The sequence below is a fragment of the Bicyclus anynana genome, chromosome 13 (assembly GCF_947172395.1).
Source record: "Bicyclus anynana chromosome 13, ilBicAnyn1.1, whole genome shotgun sequence".
Taxonomy (NCBI): Eukaryota; Metazoa; Arthropoda; class Insecta; order Lepidoptera; family Nymphalidae; genus Bicyclus; species Bicyclus anynana.
The window spans coordinates 9,196,695-9,218,024 of record NC_069095.1 but is presented as its reverse complement, the minus strand read 5'-3'; the positions used below and the strand labels follow the sequence as shown (position 1 = coordinate 9,218,024).

The window sequence follows — 21,330 nt, the reverse complement described above, 5'->3', positions numbered from 1 at the left end:
ATAGTGCCATCCTGGCCTGCGTTGATATGTGTGCTTATGACCTTCAATCCTCGCCAATAACTTACATTAAGATGAGCAGCATCCACAATGTACACGAAGGGCACGTAGAGGCCGGCCATGCCGAACACGTTGCTCACTCCGATGAGCATGAAGGCCGGGTCGCGCAGCAGGCTCACATCCAGCATTGACGACAGCGCGGACTTGAACGACGCGGGCAGGGTTAGGCAGGGGCATAAGTCGTATACTGGGAAAGATACAATAACCTCACCAAACCTCAGAAAGTCTCAACATTTGTTTTTTTAAAAGGAATATTAGTCAAATGACATGCTCGAAGAACCGTCTTTTTGGAATTGGTCAAATTCTCGCTGCATAGTAGTTAGCTAATGCAGTTTCGAAACATGAAGTATTGGGCTCGACTCCTGGGCTGGGCTATGAAATACAGTAAAAGCTCTTATACGATTGTTTTAAAGAATTTTGCAATTTTTTCTTGCTTGATAATTTTGATATTGACTGATATTCAGTAGTGGCACTCTTAAATCTTCCATTTTCAATTTAGCAATATTTACAAGTGAAGGTTTAAAGCAGATTTTACGTCATTTTTCGCAGTCAGATCCGCGAATAACGAAATCTTTAGCTGCGAATATGGGAATTGGGTCACAATTTTTAAAACCGATATAACCCTTTAACCACTTGACTCCTAAATGGACGACCGGTCGCCCATCGTAAAAAAATATGAAGTAAACTAAGGGCAATAGGCGAGCACAGTGTCATGCTTCGCGCGATAGAGGAATATAAAGATTTTTTAAATGGCTCACAACGGTAGATTAAAACCGCATTCCCTGACTGTCGGCTTCTTCAACGCAGATGGGCTTTTCGATAAAATACTCGCGGGCAGCGAATGGATAAGAAGGCTGGATCCTAGTCATGAATATAACTCACGTTCTTGTCTCTCCAGATCACCAGTTTGCCTGCTCTGAGGTAGACTCAGCACAGAGTTCCTGTACCCCTGGAGTGACTTCTGGCTCTGGTACTGCGGCAGGTTGATGACGGAGCCCGAGTAGAAGATGTCTTTTCGGGACATCGGGCGGACCATGCGGGAGCTCTCGCGCGGCGCTGCTACCGACAGCTTCGAGTTGTAAACTCCTTCGTCGCCCTGCAAATCAAGATATAATGTAATATGTCGCCCTGCCAGATATCATAAACCTATACAACAACCTATGTAGAAATACAAACAGCCAAAGTTGTCAGTAAGATAATTCAGAATCTGTTATAACTAGAAAGCTGAATTTTGGCATGGGTATGTAATATATCGGAGGCTTAGGTCATTATTAAGAGCCGTGATAGCCCAGTGGATATGACCTCTGCCTCCGATTCTGGAGGGCGTAGGTTCGAATCCGATCTGGGGCATGCAACCAACCAATCATTATCCAACTTTTCAGTTATGTGCATTTTAAGAAATTAAATATCACGTGTCTCAAACTGTAAAGGAAAACATCGTGTGAAAACCTGCACCCCAGAGAATTTTCTTAATTCTCTGCGTATGTGTAGTCTACCAATCCGCATTGGGCCCGCGTGGTGGACTATTGGCCTAACCCCTCTCATCTTGAGAGGAGACTCGAGCTCAGCAGTGAGCCGAATATGGGTTGATAATGATGATGATGACGATGTAATATACATTTCAATTGTGTCTATAATGATAAAAACATTTTGAGTACTTATTTTTGTGTATAAAATAAGGGTTTAATGTGTTAATTCATCTACGGAACCCTACGACGCGCGAGAACCAACACGCACCTGGCTGATTTTATTGGTATAAAATCAATGAAAGGTAACTTACATCAGTACGCAGTTGGCTGGCTATGGAAGTTTTGGACGTCGCTTTAATTGCAGCTAAGGACGGTTTGAATCTGCAAATTGAGAAAACTTTCATCACAACATTTTGAAAAGCATTTATAAACTTATAAGCATGAAGTTCAAAATAAACAATAATTTATAATAGGCACTTTATTTAATTTATTGATTTACACAGAAAAAAACTCATGGCTTTCAAATAAAGCCAACGTTAGTTAATCATACTATAAATTGAAACAAATATTTATGTTCAACTATATTCTCAATATTATTTTGATTTTGGTGTGACATCAATAATTTTGTGTATAATTTGGAATATTTTTATAATCTAAGGCCAAAACCCAGCCAAAAGCAAGATTCACATTTCGACAAGTAAAAGTAATCCCCAAAAGCAAGCATTTACCCACACAATGGACATATACTCTATATACTCACATGTTTCCTTCCTTTGTTAGGTTTGTTTTATTAGAGTAATAATTATTTTTATTAGCCTATTTTAATGGCCCATACAGGGCCAGACCTTAGAGGGACCAGTAGAGGGTAAGTTAGCTTAGACCCACCACGCTGCTAAAATACGCTGTGGCGTGGTTAATAGTCACTGTTATTTTAAAGATTATAACGCGTCGTGCCAACATGCGAACGGTGAAGAGAACGACCCAGAAGTGAATCAACAATTATATATTATTATTATTATTATAATCAATTTAATTTTTTATTTCCAACTTGCGCGTCAAACTGTAATGTAGACTAAACATAGAAGTATGTTCAATATATTTACGTCTACGGAGGATATCCCATGCGTTATCCAATGCATATCATCCAAAGGCGTGGATACATGCATCAAAGCATTGCTAACCCTATTTACCGTACCCGTTATAATAATATATAGGATAGATAATGCCTATTCACTCTTAAAAGATACCCAAGCATTTCTTCTCCGTAATAATCTTCAATCAAACGAGACACAAAGTCCAGCACCAAGCAACCCTATGGTCTAAGATGAGACATGCTTGCGTAGAAGATACATATTCACTCTCGTTTAAAAATATACCCTGGATAAAAGTATTTCTTCGTAATATTCTTGAATTAAACGTGACAGCAAAGTCGAGAAACCTACAAGATACCTATTTACCCTTGTTTGAAAGGTACCCTAGTATTTCTTCTCTGTAATATTTTTCAATTAAAGGAGTCACCGAAACCCAGCTAGAAGATGCCTGTTCAATCTCGTTTTAAAAATACCTAAGTATTTCTTCTTCGTACTATTCTTCAGTTAAAGGAGTCACCAAAACCTAGCACTAAGCAACCCTATGGTCTAAGATAAAACATGCTTGTGTAGAAGATGCCTATCGACTCTTTTTTAAAAAATATCCAAGTATTTCTTCTCCGTAATAGAACTTAAGTAGCCACCAAAACCCAGCACCAAGCAACCCTGCGGTCGAAGATGTAACATGCTTGCATAGAAGAAGCCTATCGACTCTTTTTTTAAAAATACCCAAGTATTTCTTCTCTGTTATTCTTGAACTAAAATCGCCACCAAAACCCAGCACCAAGCAACCCTGTAATACAAAGGTGGTCTAAATACCCTTCGTTGGCGGCTGACCTCTCGGCGACGCTGTGCTTGCGCTGCGCGTCGAAGAAGGGCACGGAGCCGTTCTTGGGTAGGCCGGGCGCGTGCGCGCTGAAGGCCGGCGAAGACACGTTGCGCGACATGTGTTGAGCGTTCGCCGCGTTCACTGCGGCGCCGTTTTCACTCTGAAGCAAAGATATATCGGAGATTATAGTCCGGCAAGTTCGTTGATGCACCCCGCACCGGAAAGCGCAGTGTTGGTCGACCCCCCACTAGGTGGACCGAAGACATCAAGCGGGTTGCAGGGAGCCGCTGGATGCTGGCGGCTCGAGACCGTTTTGTTTGGAAGTCCATGCAAGAGGCCTATGTCCAGCAGTGGACGTCCATCGGCTGACAATGATGAAGTTCGTTGATGACACTCCCATGATATGCGGACGACGAGGGGAAGTGAGGTGCATCAGTCATGGGTTTTTCTTTATCATACATTTTGTATGAGGCACATCAGAAACCATCACGACATGTCACAACACATAGGTGTAAACGTTGCCATATAAAATGTATGATACCGATTCTGTTCTGATGCGTCGCGACACGACACGTCAGACAAATATAAATCCGGCTTTACACTGTTGGGGTTGTGCAAATGTAATGATTTTAAAATGTTGATGAAGGATTAAGGGAATGGGATGAAGGTTTCTGATATTCTTCTGATACACATGAAGTAGCAGATGTCTGCTTGTAGTAGGTATATACGATTATAAAATAATTGAAATGTTCTTTTAGTATATGAGCATTTGTAATAACGAACTAAAGCCAAAATCGATGTGAAATGTTTATCAACAAACAAAAGTAACAACAACAAATTGCCTACCTTTTTTTTGAGCTCATTGTCATCCGGTACCCTCGCCTCGGTGATGGTGGGTAAAGTAGGCACGGTGGGCACGCCCGGCATGTTTGGTATGGTGGGCACCCGCGCCAGAGCTTCCAAGTTCAGCGACGAGTGGACCCCCGGGTCTATGTTTAGTGGCGCCTGCAATATTATGCAATTTTTCCAATAAATCTCAATGCTAAATACAAAAGTGTTTGATTTACTGGGCGTCAAGAATTATGGCTGGTTTCGAGTGTGTACTGACTACTTAAAAATACGTCACAAATATGATACATACTTTTATTATTTACTGAAAAATATTTCTTTAATTTTTTTTGACTCATCAAATTTAATATAAAAAATATTTATTTCGTATAGTACCTACATGGAATAAGGGTCCGAAATATATAGATATTAAGTAATGTAATTTAAGGATTTCATATAAAAATAAGTTAAAAACTATGCACTTTTTAAATTTTTCCAGACTCCAAAAACGCAAGCGTCCATTTTGTGACAAACGATGTTACTTTATGTCACAAGACGATCGATTTAAGCTAAGGGGTTTTATTGAATAAATTAAATTTTAAATATACTGGCTGGCGTTCGCTCGAATTTGGCTGACACGCTGTCGCGTATCCGATATAAATACATGTCATGTCCTGTTAGATATTGAGCATAATGAGTGTGATATCTACCTTCAGTCTCTTCTCCATAGTGCCGTCAGGTAAATGTACAACGAAGTACGAGCCTCCTATCGAGCCTCGCTCCATTTGTAACCTCTTCTCTTCGGCCATGCGTTGCAGTAAAGGCTTTTCACCGGATGTCTGCAACGAAGACCTATTTTATAGTTCTTCGCCTGTCTATACGCCCACAACAATCATGTTACTGGGTCAAACTGGGCATACGGTTGATGAAAGATAAACTCATTCACTAAGAGCAAGTACACATTAGGCGCTCGGCGTTGAGTACATACACCGCGCTCAGCACGGCGTAATACGAGCGCAGTCTCAGAGAGATAGGCGCAGCTGACGCGCTTGATCAGAAGCGCAAGCTTGCATGTTTACAGTTACACCTTCGAACAACCTTTTTATCCTTAAAACGCGCGTTGTCAAAGCGCGCGCTTCGAAACGCCTAATATATACTCGCTCTAAATGTTGAAATGCATACGAATAAACGAAGAATACGATTAACTTAAACTAACTTATCCTAATAACAAATCATGCCCACGTGGAATGGTGGCAAGAATACTGGCTGCATTTTCGCACTGGACAGTCAGCCAGATCCTTTGCGCAAAAAATTAGGGATACTTGTACATACGTATTCTGTGGCTTAGGTTAGCTTGGTAATAGGAATGGTTTGTTATGTAGGTATGTGCACATAAGGTGTTGATGATGAGTTGACGTATTATAGTGTAGATGTGCATTAACTTTATTGAACAGGATGCAATATTGTGCCGCCTCACTTAAGTGGGATTAGGCCAAGAGATAATGGTGATGATAGCTTAATTACAATTCTTTGCAATTTGCGTCATACTATAACATGTGCCGTAGCATCGCGTAAAACGATGTGTACAACATTGTGTGTTAATCTGTAGGATTTACCGATTGTAATAAAAACCTCAATGGCGAGTACATCAGTCAACTACGGTTTGTCAACGATGTAGTCATTATGGCAGAGACTAGGGATGATCTTAGTACCATGCTCAACGACCTCAGCAGAGTTTCTTAACGTGTGGGTGTGGGCCTAAAAATGAACATGAGCAAGACGAAGATCATGTCAAATGCCCATGTACCGCTCCACCTAGTTATTGTTGAGGACTCTGCGCTCGAAATCGAATATATACCTAGGACACACAGTCTAGTTAGGTAGGTCCACTTTCGAGAAAGAGTTGAATAACCGAATCCAGCTCGGCTGGGCAGCGTTCAGGAAACTCCGCGACATTTTTTCGTCCGAAATTCCTCAGTGCTTGAAGACGAAAGTCTTCGAATGCGGATTGGCAGACTTCACACACGTAGAGAATAGAGAAAATTCTCTGGTACGCCGGTTTCCTCACGGTGTATTTCCTTCACCGTTAGAGACACGTGATATTTAATTTCTTAAAGTGGACATAACTGAAAAGTTGAAGGTGCATGCCGCGGACCGGATGAACCTACGCCCTGCGAATCGAAGGCAGAGGTCATATCTACTAAGTTATCACGGCTCTCATTTTTATTATTTTAAGTATATATTTTTTTTATTAACAAACAACAACATAAAAAATTCAGTCCATCCAGGGAGGGTCCTTCTAAGATTATGACCATGTTCCGAAGCTTTTGTCATTAAGTATAAACGGCTTTAAATAATTACATATAGATAACAAAAAAATCGGCCTCATTTTAATTAAATATTATTAAATTTTTAACCTACAATTCAGGTCGCTTCTGTATTTTTGTACATTATCATATTACATTCATTATGACACATTGACCTAACACCTATACAAAGTGCCCTATTCTACATACGAACGTACAACACCCATGTGATTATGCCTGTAATTGGAACAACTAAGTACACGCTGTATAACTGTTCTACAAAAAAAACTTACTAATATACTAGTTGATGCCCGCGACTTCATCCGCGTTATGTTTAGTTTTTCATTAATCCCACGGAAAGCATGATTTTTTCCGGAATCAAAAGTAGCCTATGTGATCTAGGTTATACTTAATATGTATATAGTCATAGTCATAGCTGGACTTTGCTTAATCTATCTGTGAAAATCGTATCAAAATCCAATCAGTATATCCAGAACATAACGCGATAGAAGGACAGACATTTTTGTGTTATGTTCTGTTCCTCAATTCTAATTGGTCTAACTCGATTTCTGTTAATTAATAATCATTTATAGTCATAGTTGTACATTGCTTAATTTATCTGTGAAAACCGCATCAAAATCCGTCCAGAGAATAACGCGATAGAAGGACAGGCAAAAAGACAGACAAGAAAATAAAAAAACGCATTTTTGTGTTCTGTTCTGTTCCTCATTTCTATTAGCCTTAATTAAATTTTTGTTAATTATTATTGATTATTAAAGTACAGACACGCGATTTCTACTCACTATAGTATAGCTATAGTTTTTCTGCTTACACTTACACGGTTTTTAGGCAATTTAGAAAATACAAAATTAAAAATAAGATTAAGTACTCTTACTAGTCCAGTGCGGGATTGTAACCACGACCCTTGGTTGGTTGGTTGTCCTGTTTATTATATAAGTCTAATACTACATCTATACGTATTATTACAAAACAAATGTTCATAGATCTACATTGAAAGCATCGAACTGTATGAGTAATACATGTAGTCGTAGGTACAGTTACCAAAGTTTGCAAACTATGCAAAATAATCTGATTCTAAGAACTCTGATTTACTGCAGTTATTTGGTTATTGGAAACATACTACATTACTACGTTTTAAATAATGCGATAATGCGCATAGACAGAATCATATATTATGTTTTAAATCCCCAAAGTATATTTTAATTTTCTAAAAAAAATATTTACTAAAAAAAATCGCCTTATACTAATAAAACAGTTTAATATGTACAAGTATTTTCCATGTAGGTTGTTAGATAGATAGATAGATAGATATACTTTATTTGCACACCACAAAGACAAAAACAAGTAAAATAAAAACAAATTAGGAAGAGATGAGCATACAAAAGGCGGCCTTATCGCTAAGTAGCGATTTCTTCCAGGCAACCTTCGGTTTAGCAAAACTTAAGGACATCAGCAGGTGGCGTAAAACAAAAATTCGACGGTAATACACAAATTTCGGACAAATTTCGGTAATACACATACATACAAATAATTTACATCCTAATACATAATCAATATTACACAAATACCTACAATAATGAATAAAATACATATAAAATATACTAATAAATACATTATATTGAAGAGAAATAATATATACAGATCGTCTTTACTGTACCAGATAATGAGTCTTTACGGCATTTTTAAACATGTTGTTCCAAGTTGAACATAAGGCATTTATTCCGACAAAACGTGGGTTGTGCAGTATGCGATTATAGTTACTAATGCGAATGAGATCGAAAACACTAACAAGAGACCACGCTGATATAATTATACAAAGTAGTATGCATATAGTAATCTGAAACTTTGCCTGTTCACGATCTCAATGTAAATCTTGTCAAACTACAAACAAACAAACCATTACATCATTCATACTATTTTACTTACTTTGGGATACACCAGAGGTCTCATCAAAGCGCCAAACACGGCACAATTCAATATCAATCCCGCAAGTAGCAGATTCGCGTTCTGCCACGAGCCAAACTCATTTAGCAGAATAGCAGCGAGAGGAGCGAAGCTAAAAGTTCCAACGCCGGAGCCGCATACTGCGATACCCGTGGCTAGGGAGCGACGGGTCTCGAAGTAGTAACCCACTGCTACGACTGAGGGTAGATAGATCATTCCGAAGCCCATACCTGAAAAGATAAAGTTACGTTACGATCAGCAGTAAGACAAATTCATCACTATCAGCCTATTTTAACGTTTAACTACAGACTAAAATACCTCCCTCCTTAAAAGGGATGGTCTAAGGAGTTTAGACAAACCACGCTACTCTAATGCATCAATAGCCCTGTGGTAAAGAGGCCACACTCACGTCGAGTGGTTGAAAGTTCGATCTCCACCCGCTGGACGTCGTACCCACTTCTCACACTAATTTCTGACTAATTGAGGAGAGCGGTAATATTGATCGTGTTTAAAAGATACTGCAAATATTCTTGGCAGACTTAGGGCGATGTTTGAATTTGTGACGACAATTATCTCAGTGCCCGAAGACAAAATCTTGGAACAGTGCGTGTGATACCAGTGATGATATGGTTCCGAGACTTGATCGCTAACTCAGAGTCACACAGCGGGCAATGGAACGAGCTATGCTTGGTGTATCTCTGCTGCGTGAAACTTTCTTGGGAAAAAGAAAAGCTAATACTTCATAGCCCACATCATTATCAACCCTCTCTGAGTCTCTGAGTCCCTCTCAGAATGAGAGGGGTTAGGCCGATAGTCCACCACGCAGGTATGAAGCGGATTGGCAGATTCCACACAAGAGAAAGAGAATTAAGAATTTTTTTCTGGTATGCAGGTTTCCTCACGATGCTTATTTAAGTCAATATGCTTTATTAAAAAAGAACTACTTCTTTTTATCTCAGAAACAAGACAGTATCAAGGGTTTTCAAAAAGTATCAATTTAATTTAAAAGCGTACGGAAAACAATAACACACAGACAGTAAACACGGTATATGGACGACATATACCGTGTTTACTATCTACCGTGTTTAAAAGACTAGTATCGTCGAACTTCGAAATTCGAAATTCAATAAGATAGATATTATCGCTCTCATTCTGAGAGGAGACTCATGGTCATCAGTGAGCCGATATGGGTTGTTGACGATGATGATGATGACAGCAAATTTGGGAGGCCATATTTTATTACAGAGATTTCGAATACAGAATACTCCAAGCAGTAAATAATCACATACCCAAAGCAATGATTGCTGTCGCCCAATGTAATAAATAAGTACGACATACAAGATTAGACACTTTTGGCAATTTGCTCAACAATTCGGACTCATTGCTTTGAAGTGTGATACATTAAGACGGCTATTACAATTACGAATCTTTTCAGTTTCACGACCTCGACATCAATCACACAACAAATACCTACAAGTACATAGACGAACATGAATCAATTGCTATTGGGCAATATAAATTCACTCTGAAAGTGTATTGCCGAATTATTATCAGCTGTGTGGAAAATTTCGAACACAGTTTGAACACCCAAGCAGGAAAAACAAATTCATTAAGAGTTATACAAATAAATCTATTAAAAGACAAGTTTGATAACGCTACAAAAAGGAGATCAGCCATTTGGCCAGAAAAAAAGCCTTATTGACAAAAATATCCTTTATTTTATATTTAATCTATATCACCTTTTGGTTTAATTGGAATTCACAGTTGTTAAAGATTTTTAATGGTATTTTTGTTGAAAGTGTGCATTTTATAATAACCATAATCTAGATTTTGCAACTGTCAATCAAACTGAAATTAAACCAGTTTATAACTGATATTATTATTTAAAAAAATAATGATACTAATTTGAACATTGTAACGGTTCATTCATCAAATCTGGGTTAAGCAAAATATGATTATTAATATGCTAATCTATACTTTTATTATAATTTGTGTAAAAATGTAAGCCGAATTGGGTTGTTTTGTATGGATTTTTAAAAGGTAAGCCACTAGGAATTGGGTTGTTTACACTCCTCGCTACTGTAGGCTAGTAGATAAATATATAAATTTAAAATGGTTGGTCTCCTTTATTAAAGGACATATCAGTCTTAGAACGCTACAGAAATTTCCTAATTAGATGACAATGAACTGCAGCATTGTCCGCATTCACAAAACAAATATTCATACAATATAATTAGACATGCGCTTGCTATTCTAACTCAAACAGATACATTTGAACAAACACAATATCTGGTGTATGATAACGTGTGAGTCAATGTTTGCGACCCACAAATCGCCAGTGGTAACACACAGACAAAGGAATCGGAGTGTTGCGAGGGGGTCATCAACATTAAGTATATAATTCAATATGCGTCACTTTCCGGGAAGGGAAGAATTTGTTTAAAAACACATGATACTACAAAATTCATTCATAAAATTCTGCATTATCGTTTAATTGCTAAGTTCGCATATTAATCTGTCTTTTAGTGCAGTTACACAGATTACATAGGGTTTTCCGACAATGTCATACCAAAATCACTAATACGATAAATTGTATAATTGGATAATAATAAAATATACCTATTAATTTTGGGGTTAATATGTGCATAGTGTAATGCACCTATGACCTATGTCTATAAGAAAAACACATTTTTAAATGTCTAAGTTACAATTGGCGTTTTATACATCCAGTCATAATAATTGAAGTATCGCAAAATCTTCTAACATCAATCTCATACTTTAGCGATGATCATTTTGATTTTTAGTTTAGTTTAGTTTGAGTTTTACAACACCACCTATCAGTTATTTATATCGATAACGAAAGAAGAGCCGTGATAGCCCAGTGGATATGACCGCTGCCTTCGATTCGGAGGGCGTAGGTTCGAATTCGGTCCGAGGCATGCACCTTCAACTTTTCAGTTATGTGCATTTTAAGAAATTAAATATCACATGTCTCAAACGGTGAAGGAAAAACATCGTAAGGAAACCTGTATAACCTGAGAATTTTCTTAATTCTCTAGGTAGGTGTGTGAAGTCTGCAAAACCGCATTAGTAGAGTAGCCTAACCCCTCTCATTCTGAGAACGGATTCGTGCTTAAAAGTGAGCCGAATATGGGTTGCTATAGCTTGGCAAGTTCATTGATAACACTCCCATGATATGCGGGCGACGGGGGGAAAGGACTGCGCGGGTGTGAAGTCTAGCGCGCGGGGGACAGAGGGAAGGACTGCGCGAGTTTGAGTCTAGCGCTCGGGGGGCAGAGGGAAGGACTGCGCGGGTATGAAATCGTGCGCCGCGCGGCCCATCGGGAGTGTTACGAACGAATTTGCCAAGCTGTAACGATGATCGAATGATATGACTCTCGAGATCGATTTGCAGATACAATAGTAGGTAATAGGAAACATTAATCAGCCATACTGGGCATGTAGATTGGTACATGCAAGGTACATCATAATATGTGGGTGTATAGAATCTACGAGTGTGCATTAGAATTGTTTAGAAAGCCAAATGCATATCGTATTTAGTTGTTATTGCATTCTCAGTACAGCGATGATCTCACTTATCTTCGAGAAGACGCTAATATAATTTAATCGTACCAACTTGTTCAAATATGACAAAATTGAATAACACGGGGATCACGAATGTTTTGAAAATTTATAAAACATATTAGTGAGATGATTACCTACATGATCTAGAGTACATATTGTATTGTGGTCTCTTTATAGAGTTTATTTTGTTTGTGTCAATATCAGGTTGATATTAAAGATGTAGTTTGGTATGATATAAGGTTGCAATCTAAAACCAGCAGGCTAATTCACTAACTTTGCCGTATGTTAGTTGACATATACGAAACTAGCTGACGCCGCGCGGTTTCACCCGCGTGGTTCCCGTTCCCGTGGGAATACGGGGATAATATATAGCCTATAGCCTTCCTCGATAAATCGGCTATCTAACACTGAAAGAATTTTTCAAATCGGATCAGTAGTTTCAACAAACAAACTCTTCAGCTTTATAATATTAGTATAGATTGAGATTCTATGTAACAAATGTCACCCGGTGCCTTCTGACAAACCTTCGTGGATATCATACTGTAGGTATATGACATTTCTCTGATGTTTATTTTAATAGATTGTTAATATATATCAAATTAGTGAATAGACCAGCAGACTAAAATGGCATAAATAATAGCGATTGTGATGAAGTCCTAAATATTTACATAACCATTCTGTATTGGAGTAGCATGGCGGATCTAAGCTCAAATTCGTCCAAGCTCAGACCCCAAGACCCAGAAGCCAAGGATCAGACAAACGAAACTTCAATAGATCAGTGTTAAAGAGACCGGAGTCATCACCGAGAGGTGGTGGTTCGATCTCCGCCCGCTGTTCTTTTGTCGTACCCTCTCCTAACAGTCTTTTCCGCCTACTGACAGTGCAATTCATAGACGTTGCAGGGGCACCTCCAGGGGACCATTCACCCGCTGAGTGTCAACAATCCCCTGGGAGCGCCCCCACAACGTCTATGAATTCCAGTGTTAGAGAAGAATATTGGTTATATTTAAAAAAAGACAAATATATTATTTTTAAAAAATATAGTATTTCTAAAATGGCGAACCGGGAATCTAACCCGTAACCTATTTATGAAGGAACATAACCGTATCTACGTCACAGAGGTCGGTTACGTGATTAGACGACGCCGCTCTCGGAAATGGGTCACAACTAACAATTTGCACCTCCATATCTGTAGGCAATGTTTACTGTCGCACTTTGGTACAGAGCATTTAACTTGTGTATTTGGAATATTGTAATAAAATGATTATTATTGTTTTTATACCGTTTTTGGTTTAATAATATGTAATAATGTGTCAGTTTTTTGTTTTCGTATTTCGCTGCAGCTGAAAAAATTAAAAACCGCCAATTTTTATTTCTTTTTAAACCACATAGATTAATTCATTTTAAACCACATTAATTAAACATTTTGTTTAATTAATGTGGTTTAAAATGAAATGAAATCGAGAAATTTGTTTGTTTGCTTGAACGAGCTAATCACAGGAACTACTGGTTCGATTTGAAAAATTCTTTCAGTGTTAGATAGCCATTTATCGAGGAAGGCTATAGGCTATATATGCTAAATTTCAAATGTAGGTACGTCGAGATTTCTTGACCTTTCGCTTTAATGTATTTAGATTATTACAATTAATTTCTAAGACGGTGCCAAGGAACACAATATTTTTTAAAGAAAGTCAAACGTCTGAAAATAGTAACATGTACGATTAGATAAAAATTAAGCTTATCAGATAAGTAGTGTGCACTATGGCATATGGCCTGTGAGGCGCCGTATCGTCTACGATCATTGGCAAAGATCCAATTTCTGATATGACCTTCAAATCGATATTTTTCTTACAGGAAAGATGGAGTTTATTGATGAAACTAAAAACTTTGGATGATTTTGGTTTTAAATAGATTTATACGAAAGTGAGAGTGCCCTTTGTGAAGTAATAATATATTGCCAAAGGCTTTGCAAAAACTACATCAAACTTTTTTTTCCTATAGTAAAGAATCGTATAAAAACCAGTATAACTATTGGAATAAAAAGTTTTTGTATTATAGACGTTTTACATTTTCACAATTTGGATTTTAATTCGGATTCGCACACTTTGAAGGCTTTACGAAGAGCTAATTTTGGAATGATTTTTAATCTAATAAAGAACAAAAAATCTACGTATAAGCGTCAACTGCCTTTTGCTTTGTAGCTAAATACCTATGTGACTTCATGATAACATGCAAAATATTCTGTGCAAAGAAGGCAGGAAAGAAGGAAACAAGTAACGCTTTGTTCTTCTACCCGATCACCGATGAATCATCATAATTCATAAACAAAATCAACGAGTGTTGCAATTTTTAAACAACGAAAGCATATAATTCCAGGTGAGCAAACTACAATTAACCCTCGGAAAAACCTAACTACACAATCGCATGCAACCTTTCTCGTCATTAAATATTTACTCGGGATAGGATTGTCGGAAAAGCCGACGTTATTCACTCAACGATCATTCCCAAAGGGCTTATGAGCATTCATACATAAGCTACGCTCAGTGTTTTCGTTCGTGGCGTTGGCATATGTCCAATTCACACACGGTCTGTTGCCACCAATTTCAGTGGATTGGAAAACAAAGAAAACGCTTTAATAAACGGACTCTTTGCTTTCAATGGTTTTAATGTTTCTTTATTTTTGGTTTATTCTTCAATTTTAGAAACAAAGAACTTTGCCTCTTTGTTCGACAAAATGGGAACTGTAAAGAAATTATTGATGTACACAAAATGAAACAAATCTTTCACCTTTTTCGGATTTGAGTTAATTTGCCTTGATTAAATATTCAAATTGATTTTTTAAAATTATACCAAACTAGCACTAAGAGCTTTTTATTTTTCGAGGTAATGGGAAATGAGCAATAACTATGTTTACATCTTGTTTGAAAATAAAGGATGTCTCCAACGAGGCGGCAAGCCGCATCGTGTCAGGGCCGTTGGCAACAGACATTTATACCGATTTAATACGTATAAAATGTCGCTCGTGACAACCCTTCGTTTATTCCTGGATTCAACAGTTAATGGATTCCTTTCAGAGTTCGGATTTTATTACGACTAACAATGACTTTCATTTGCATTTAAGGAATCACTCGCGTCATATATACGTCTTCTATCAATTGTGTTGCTACCCCATTTTCTTGAGGAAAAAATGGACTACTAACACAAATTTATTACCTTTTCAGATTAGAAGTGTCTCTTTTATATGACTTGTCATAAAAGAATTACAACGTTTATTTTTTTAACCAATTTAGAAACATTACTAAAGGAAGTGGTGAGTGTAAAATTTCAGGACAGTCAAAGTGCATAAACGGGCCACGATAGAGATCGATAATACTCGTAGAGGTTGCAGAAGTCATTCAGTAATTGCTTCGAGTAAAGCCTTCAAAGTGGGTTAGAATAATTAACGAAACCTGGTTACATACTAGGAATTTACAAGGTCGAATTTTTGGCGCAAGTATTCGTGACCAAACGAGTAAAAGAAAAGCTTGACACACGCCAAAATGAAATTCCAATTCCAACTTATTGCGTAACCGTTTTTCCGCATTTTTCTCGAAAGAATCTGATATGCGAAGGTAGAATAGTTTGTTAATTTTGTTTACTGCTTCGGTCATTCTCATTCATGACTGTTACGGGCAACGCAAATATATTTTATAGAGCAGAACTCAACGTATGTACTTTCTAGATTTATGACTATTCAACTTGTTAATGTTCCTCCCATAAAGGAAATGTTCGTGGAATAATTTGTTATTGCTTCAGCTTTATATCAGGACCTTAATTGCTTTTCAACCTTGAAGTCACTTTTACTGTCCGCCTACGCAGTTTACTCATCTTATATTTTCCTAACACTGCTTTTGAAAACATTTAGATTTTTAATAAATTTATCATTTACATGATGCAGATTACATTTTACACATACGCTGCATTTCTAAGTTTTAAATGATTTATTATTTAATTAAGATCCTAAAATTTTACATCAGTTATTTGACAATACATATTTGCATACCTACGATCTCTTTACCATCCATTATGTTTTGCTTTCTCATCTCTTATTCTGTTACTCGGTAATCTGTCATAAGACATTGAGCCGTTCGTTTGTTGGTTAGAGATTATGTGTCTTCTGAAGGAGTAAGTTCATTAACGAATCTCCTATTTTGCTGTATTCAAGATATCTTTCTTGGCTAGAAATCCATTTTAATAGTTAATAAGGTATGCAGATCTTTTATTAATCCAAAGCTTTTGAAAGCGCTTGGTGCACTGCGGGCATTTTATGCATTAAAGATACCACAGGTATAGTACCAACGTTCGCTTTTTGAAATACATCGACAAAATTCGTTACTGAAGTGGAGAATGCGGGAAATATAAACCTTTTACCGTTTAAAGATTTATAAGAGACTCGATAAAATGTATCCTATGAAGGACAACTCTCCAGACAATTTCTTCAACAAGTTTCAACGAATCACATCTTCAATATCCGTAGCTTAGTCTTAAAAAACTTCAATATACGTAACAGACAATTCACCCCTCAATCTCAATTGGCAACAAGAAGATGAAATATTACTAAACTGAGAGTAGCTTTTTACAAAGGAAGAGATTCTCAATTCAACGCGTATGTTTTTTTTTATGTTTGTTACCTCATAACTTCGTCCTTTATTAACCAATTAAGAAAAATATTTTTTTGTTTGAAAGTATTTATTATTTTTCCAGATACTATCTCTTCGTAGATTGACATAGTAAGTTATTGGTTTAGCAATACACATAATAAGGGTTAAGGTGTAACTAGTAGGAGTACTTAATTAGAACAGATAACATCAAATCGATTAGTTAATTAAATAGGAAATGTAGGTTAAGTTCACTTAACCCGTAACGTTTATCGCTACTTAACTAATGAAAATGTAAACATATCTACCTAATAAAACCTTGTAACGTAGTGTTGGATGGGATCATAACATGTACAGCTCGTACGCATTAACTTGACACCTGGCTCGAATGATGTTTGTTCTGAGTTTGTGTTTTGGTTAACTGTCAAGTTAATAAGCACGAGTTATACTTCTATTGTTAAAGTTAATGCGACCTTTTAGCAGCATTAACAGCATCACTCTATCGGCGGGTGCTGAGTACGAGTCTCCTCTCAGAAGGGTTAAGCTCACAGTCCAAGTCCAAGATTGATGTGAAAGTTTGTGAAAATGATCATTAACTGAGTAAGTTACTAACTGGCTGCCGTTCGTTCGAATTTGGCTGTTACACTGTCGCGTAAAAGTCACTCAGCGGGCGATAGAGCGTGCTATTAGGGCTTATAGGGCGGCTCGAGACCGTTTTGTTTGGAAGTCCATGCAAGAGGCCTATGTCCAGCAGTGGACGTCCATCGGCTGACAATGATGAATGATGATGATGACTGTCGCGTATCTCGATTATACAGGATAAAGCTCACCTCCAATAAGGCCATAGGTTATCATCATCATGGTGACGCTCTTGCTGAAGGTGGACAGCACGAACGCCGTGGCAGCTATCAGGGAGCCTGCCACACACACCGCCCGACAGCCGTATTTGTTGCATAGCGCCGATACTACCGGACCTGGAATAGTAATATGTTGGTTTAACACTGCCTTAAAAGAAGCGGATGTGATAAGATAAGTATTTTCATCTCACTAGGGCAGAAAGGCTTTTTTGTAGCTCAAAATAGGTAAACAAAAGTCCCTATCCCTAGCCTAGTGGATAAGGTAGACTTTTCGTTACCAATAAGAATAAGTGGAAATAGAAAGTGATTCAATGTCATATTCTCATCTCCTTAGGGCAGAAAGGCTTTTTTGTAGCACAAAATAGGTGATTAAAAGTCGCTATCCCTAACCTCGTGTATAAGGTAGACTTTTGGTCACCTATTTTAGAATAAGTGGAAATAGAAAGTGATTCAATGTCATATTCTCATCTCATTAGGACAGAAAGGCTTATTAGTAACTCAAAGTAGGCGACCAAAAGTTGCTATCCCTAGTGGATAAAGAAAAGTTTTGGTTACCTATTTTAGAATAAGTAAGTGGAAATAGAAAGTGATTCAGATTTCTTTGTTTGTATTGCATAAATTACATTTTTCTTGTGTTAGCGATATATAGATTATTTGCGTTATATCGGGCATTTAAATACATCTATAATAACAAGTTCAGGATCCTATATTTCAACCGCAAGCTAACATAATTAGATGTCTGCGCTTGCTCCATATTGGATTTATACTCTCATGTCGGTTGTCAAACAATAACTATGCCACCTGCTTATTCTCTTGGACTAAAGAAAACTAATTGACTAATAAAAAGCCTGCATCTTAGCATCTCGTAGTTCATGCAAGCCGTACCACATGGTATAAGTATTTACAGCATTTCAAGGATAACCAAACCATTTGGCAATTGAAACAAACTGTTCTTTAAAAAATAATTATGTCAACAAAACATGTGACAAAAGGATGCTAGGGAGAATTAATCATAGTGCGTCGTACACTTTGCCTCATGTATAGGTATAATTAATTATACAGTTTACACGATATTTAAACATGTTGATCAAAAAAGAAGCTCACATACTATTATTAAATAACACTAAAGGTTATTAAAGTAGCATAACTACTTGTACTAGTTGGTTCTATCTAAAACAGTTAATTTTCTATGATAAAATCTCGGGTTATTTACAAAATTCGGTTAAATACATTTTTGGCTGGTGGGGAGGCTGTGGCCGTGGTTAGTTACCACCCTACTTGCAAAGACGTACCGCTAAGCGATTTAACGTTCCGGTTAGTCGTGTAGAAACTGATAGGGGTGTGGATTTCATCCTATTCCAAGTTAGCCCGCTTCCATCTTAGATTGCATCATCACTTACTATCAAGTGAGATTGTAGTCAAAGGCAAACTAGTAGAGAATGAATCTAGAAATAGTTACATTTAACCAAGCTTTTATTTTCACAGACGAATACGTAAGAATTTAAACCAAGCTATTATTTGTGCTAACTATCAGAGACGAACACATAAGAAAAAGAAGCGTACCATAAACAAGAATTTCCTTTTTTGTACTCGACTAAATCATCGATTTCTCAATATTTTGAAGATCGAGTTGAAATAAATGTATTATGAAATTTACACAAAATACAATAACAATGCGTACATTATCGCCGTGACACATTTACACAAACGGGATGTTATTGTTTATGGCGTGTGTCGCCAAAAGCTTACGTAATCTGGAAAGTTTTATTGTAGCAATGAATGTATATTCAGTAATGACACTTGGCTTAATGTATATAGGTTTGTGACTATACCAAGGTGTTTTGTCCAGACTTTATAGCACATATAATACATCATTTAAAACTTGTATGATGTATTGAAATACTTAGTCTAAAAGCTACCCATCCGCTAAGCCTAATGGCTTGACATCCGATAAAACTGATCGTGTGTTGGTTTAATTAAAATCAATGAATTTTGACTTGACTTGACTTTAAGTTGACTAGAGTCCAGACCCTCAACTGTGTAGCATAAATAAATAATGTTATTATACTTATTTCATATATTTTGAATCTATACTAACTACATAGTTATAATGGAAACATCTATATAACTTATAAATAACAGGGAAACTTTTGTTTGCATTGAATAGGCTCCGAAAATACTGTAGCGATTTAAAAATTCTTTCACTGTTAGGAAGCTACACTATCCTCAGATGGCTATATTTTATCCCCATATTCCTACAGGAACGGGAACTAGGAGGTTGAAAAAGTGTGGCGTCTGCTAATGAGTAAATCAAATGGAAGTGTGCAAATATTATGCAATGTTTACATTATGCAAATTCAGGACATCAAAATAAACATAGTTCTATTGCATATATTGACGACGGACGTTTACGAAGGGCTATTAGCTTTAAATTATTGATAGCCCTACACCACCAACAGCCTTGTACTAAAACCTAAATAACCAAGCACTAACATACAGCATTTAAATACTCGTTATTCAGTTCAAGGAGTTTTTGTTTTAAATCTTTGTATTTTCCTTTATATATATACATGTAGGTACGAGTATATATTAAATACCGATAAGCAAACCTTAAATGACAATATTACGAAACGAATTGTATTTTTTTATTGTCCGATTGCACGCTTATCTTGTTGTGAAGAAACACAGCCTTTTTCTTAACAAAGAATAACACGCGTTATGTTTTTGTTTGATAATAATCCGTAAGAATACAGAACACTTTATACGGTAGTACTGAAAGAGATAAGTGATGTTTTTCTTTTTACATCCTCTAGCTTTTGTATAAACATGATAACAAAATAGGTTTTCTTTTCCTATATAAATTAATACTAATGTTATAAAGAGGTAACGTTTGTGGTATTGTAAAGTGTTTTTCAGATAGCATGGGTGCGGCGACAGTTGCCCTATAACGTCCATAATATGTACTATTATCGCTAAACGCGGCCAACTAAGAGCGAAACGAACTGCCACTCGGACCATGCTATTTGAAAAACACTTTAGGGGTAATCTCTGAATGTACTAAGCCGATTTTAAAACTTCTCTTACTATTAGAAAACAACGTTATTTGGGAGTGTCATAGGCTATATTTTATCCACGGGTGAAACCTAAACTTCATGCTGAGCTATAAATTGTAACTTGTTTGCAGATTACAAGGCAAAATATTGTAGACTTGCTACAAAACAACACAATTTTGTCAGAATGTAGCCGAATATCTTCGCATTGATACTTTATTTTGGTAGGTACTTATGTGAATGACGAACGTAATTTTCCAGAATATCGTGAGAGACAATTTTACGGCGATATTAAATTCAGAATTTACTTTCCAAACATCATAAAGATTCTTGGAGCTTCGTCTCATTTGATTGAAGTCTCGTAGCCAGCTCTTATGTCGCCCTTAATTCGCGATTCTAGTGAGAATTGATTGAATATTGGCGTTTTTTTCTTTGGCACCAAGTTCGAGTGGTTATTGAACACGTCGAGTCCACGTGGTTTTGTTTGAAATTCATATTATCGTCTATCTATCTCATACTCTTCTTATATGCATATTGAAATGACGCTTGCCGATTCCGGAGGGTGTAAGTTCGAATCCGGTCAGGATATGCTCCTCCAACTTTTCAGTTATGAGCATTTTAAGAAATTAAATATCACGTGTCTCAAACGGTGAAGGATA

At 37.0% G+C, this 21,330-nt stretch overlaps 1 protein-coding gene across 3 annotated transcripts in view; it reads right to left on the bottom strand.

The window, feature by feature from the left end:
• The window catches only part of LOC112054562 (monocarboxylate transporter 13), a 60,970-nt gene that overhangs the window by 14,337 nt on the left and 25,303 nt on the right, over window positions 1–21,330 (bottom strand). For 2 of the 3 annotated variants that reach the window (XM_052884906.1, XM_052884907.1), the window contains exons 3-10: window positions 17,595–17,738; window positions 8,525–8,772; window positions 4,982–5,110; window positions 4,290–4,448; window positions 3,434–3,603; window positions 1,838–1,907; window positions 940–1,153; window positions 66–244 (exon numbers count right to left, since the gene is read on the bottom strand). In XM_052884906.1, coding sequence (XP_052740866.1) covers window positions 66–244; window positions 940–1,153; window positions 1,838–1,907; window positions 3,434–3,603; window positions 4,290–4,448; window positions 4,982–5,110; window positions 8,525–8,772; window positions 17,595–17,738 — 1,313 coding nt within the window. The remainder of the gene's footprint in view (window positions 1–65; window positions 245–939; window positions 1,154–1,837; window positions 1,908–3,433; window positions 3,604–4,289; window positions 4,449–4,981; window positions 5,111–8,524; window positions 8,773–17,594; window positions 17,739–21,330) is intronic. The other variant, XM_052884908.1, reaches the window with a different exon arrangement.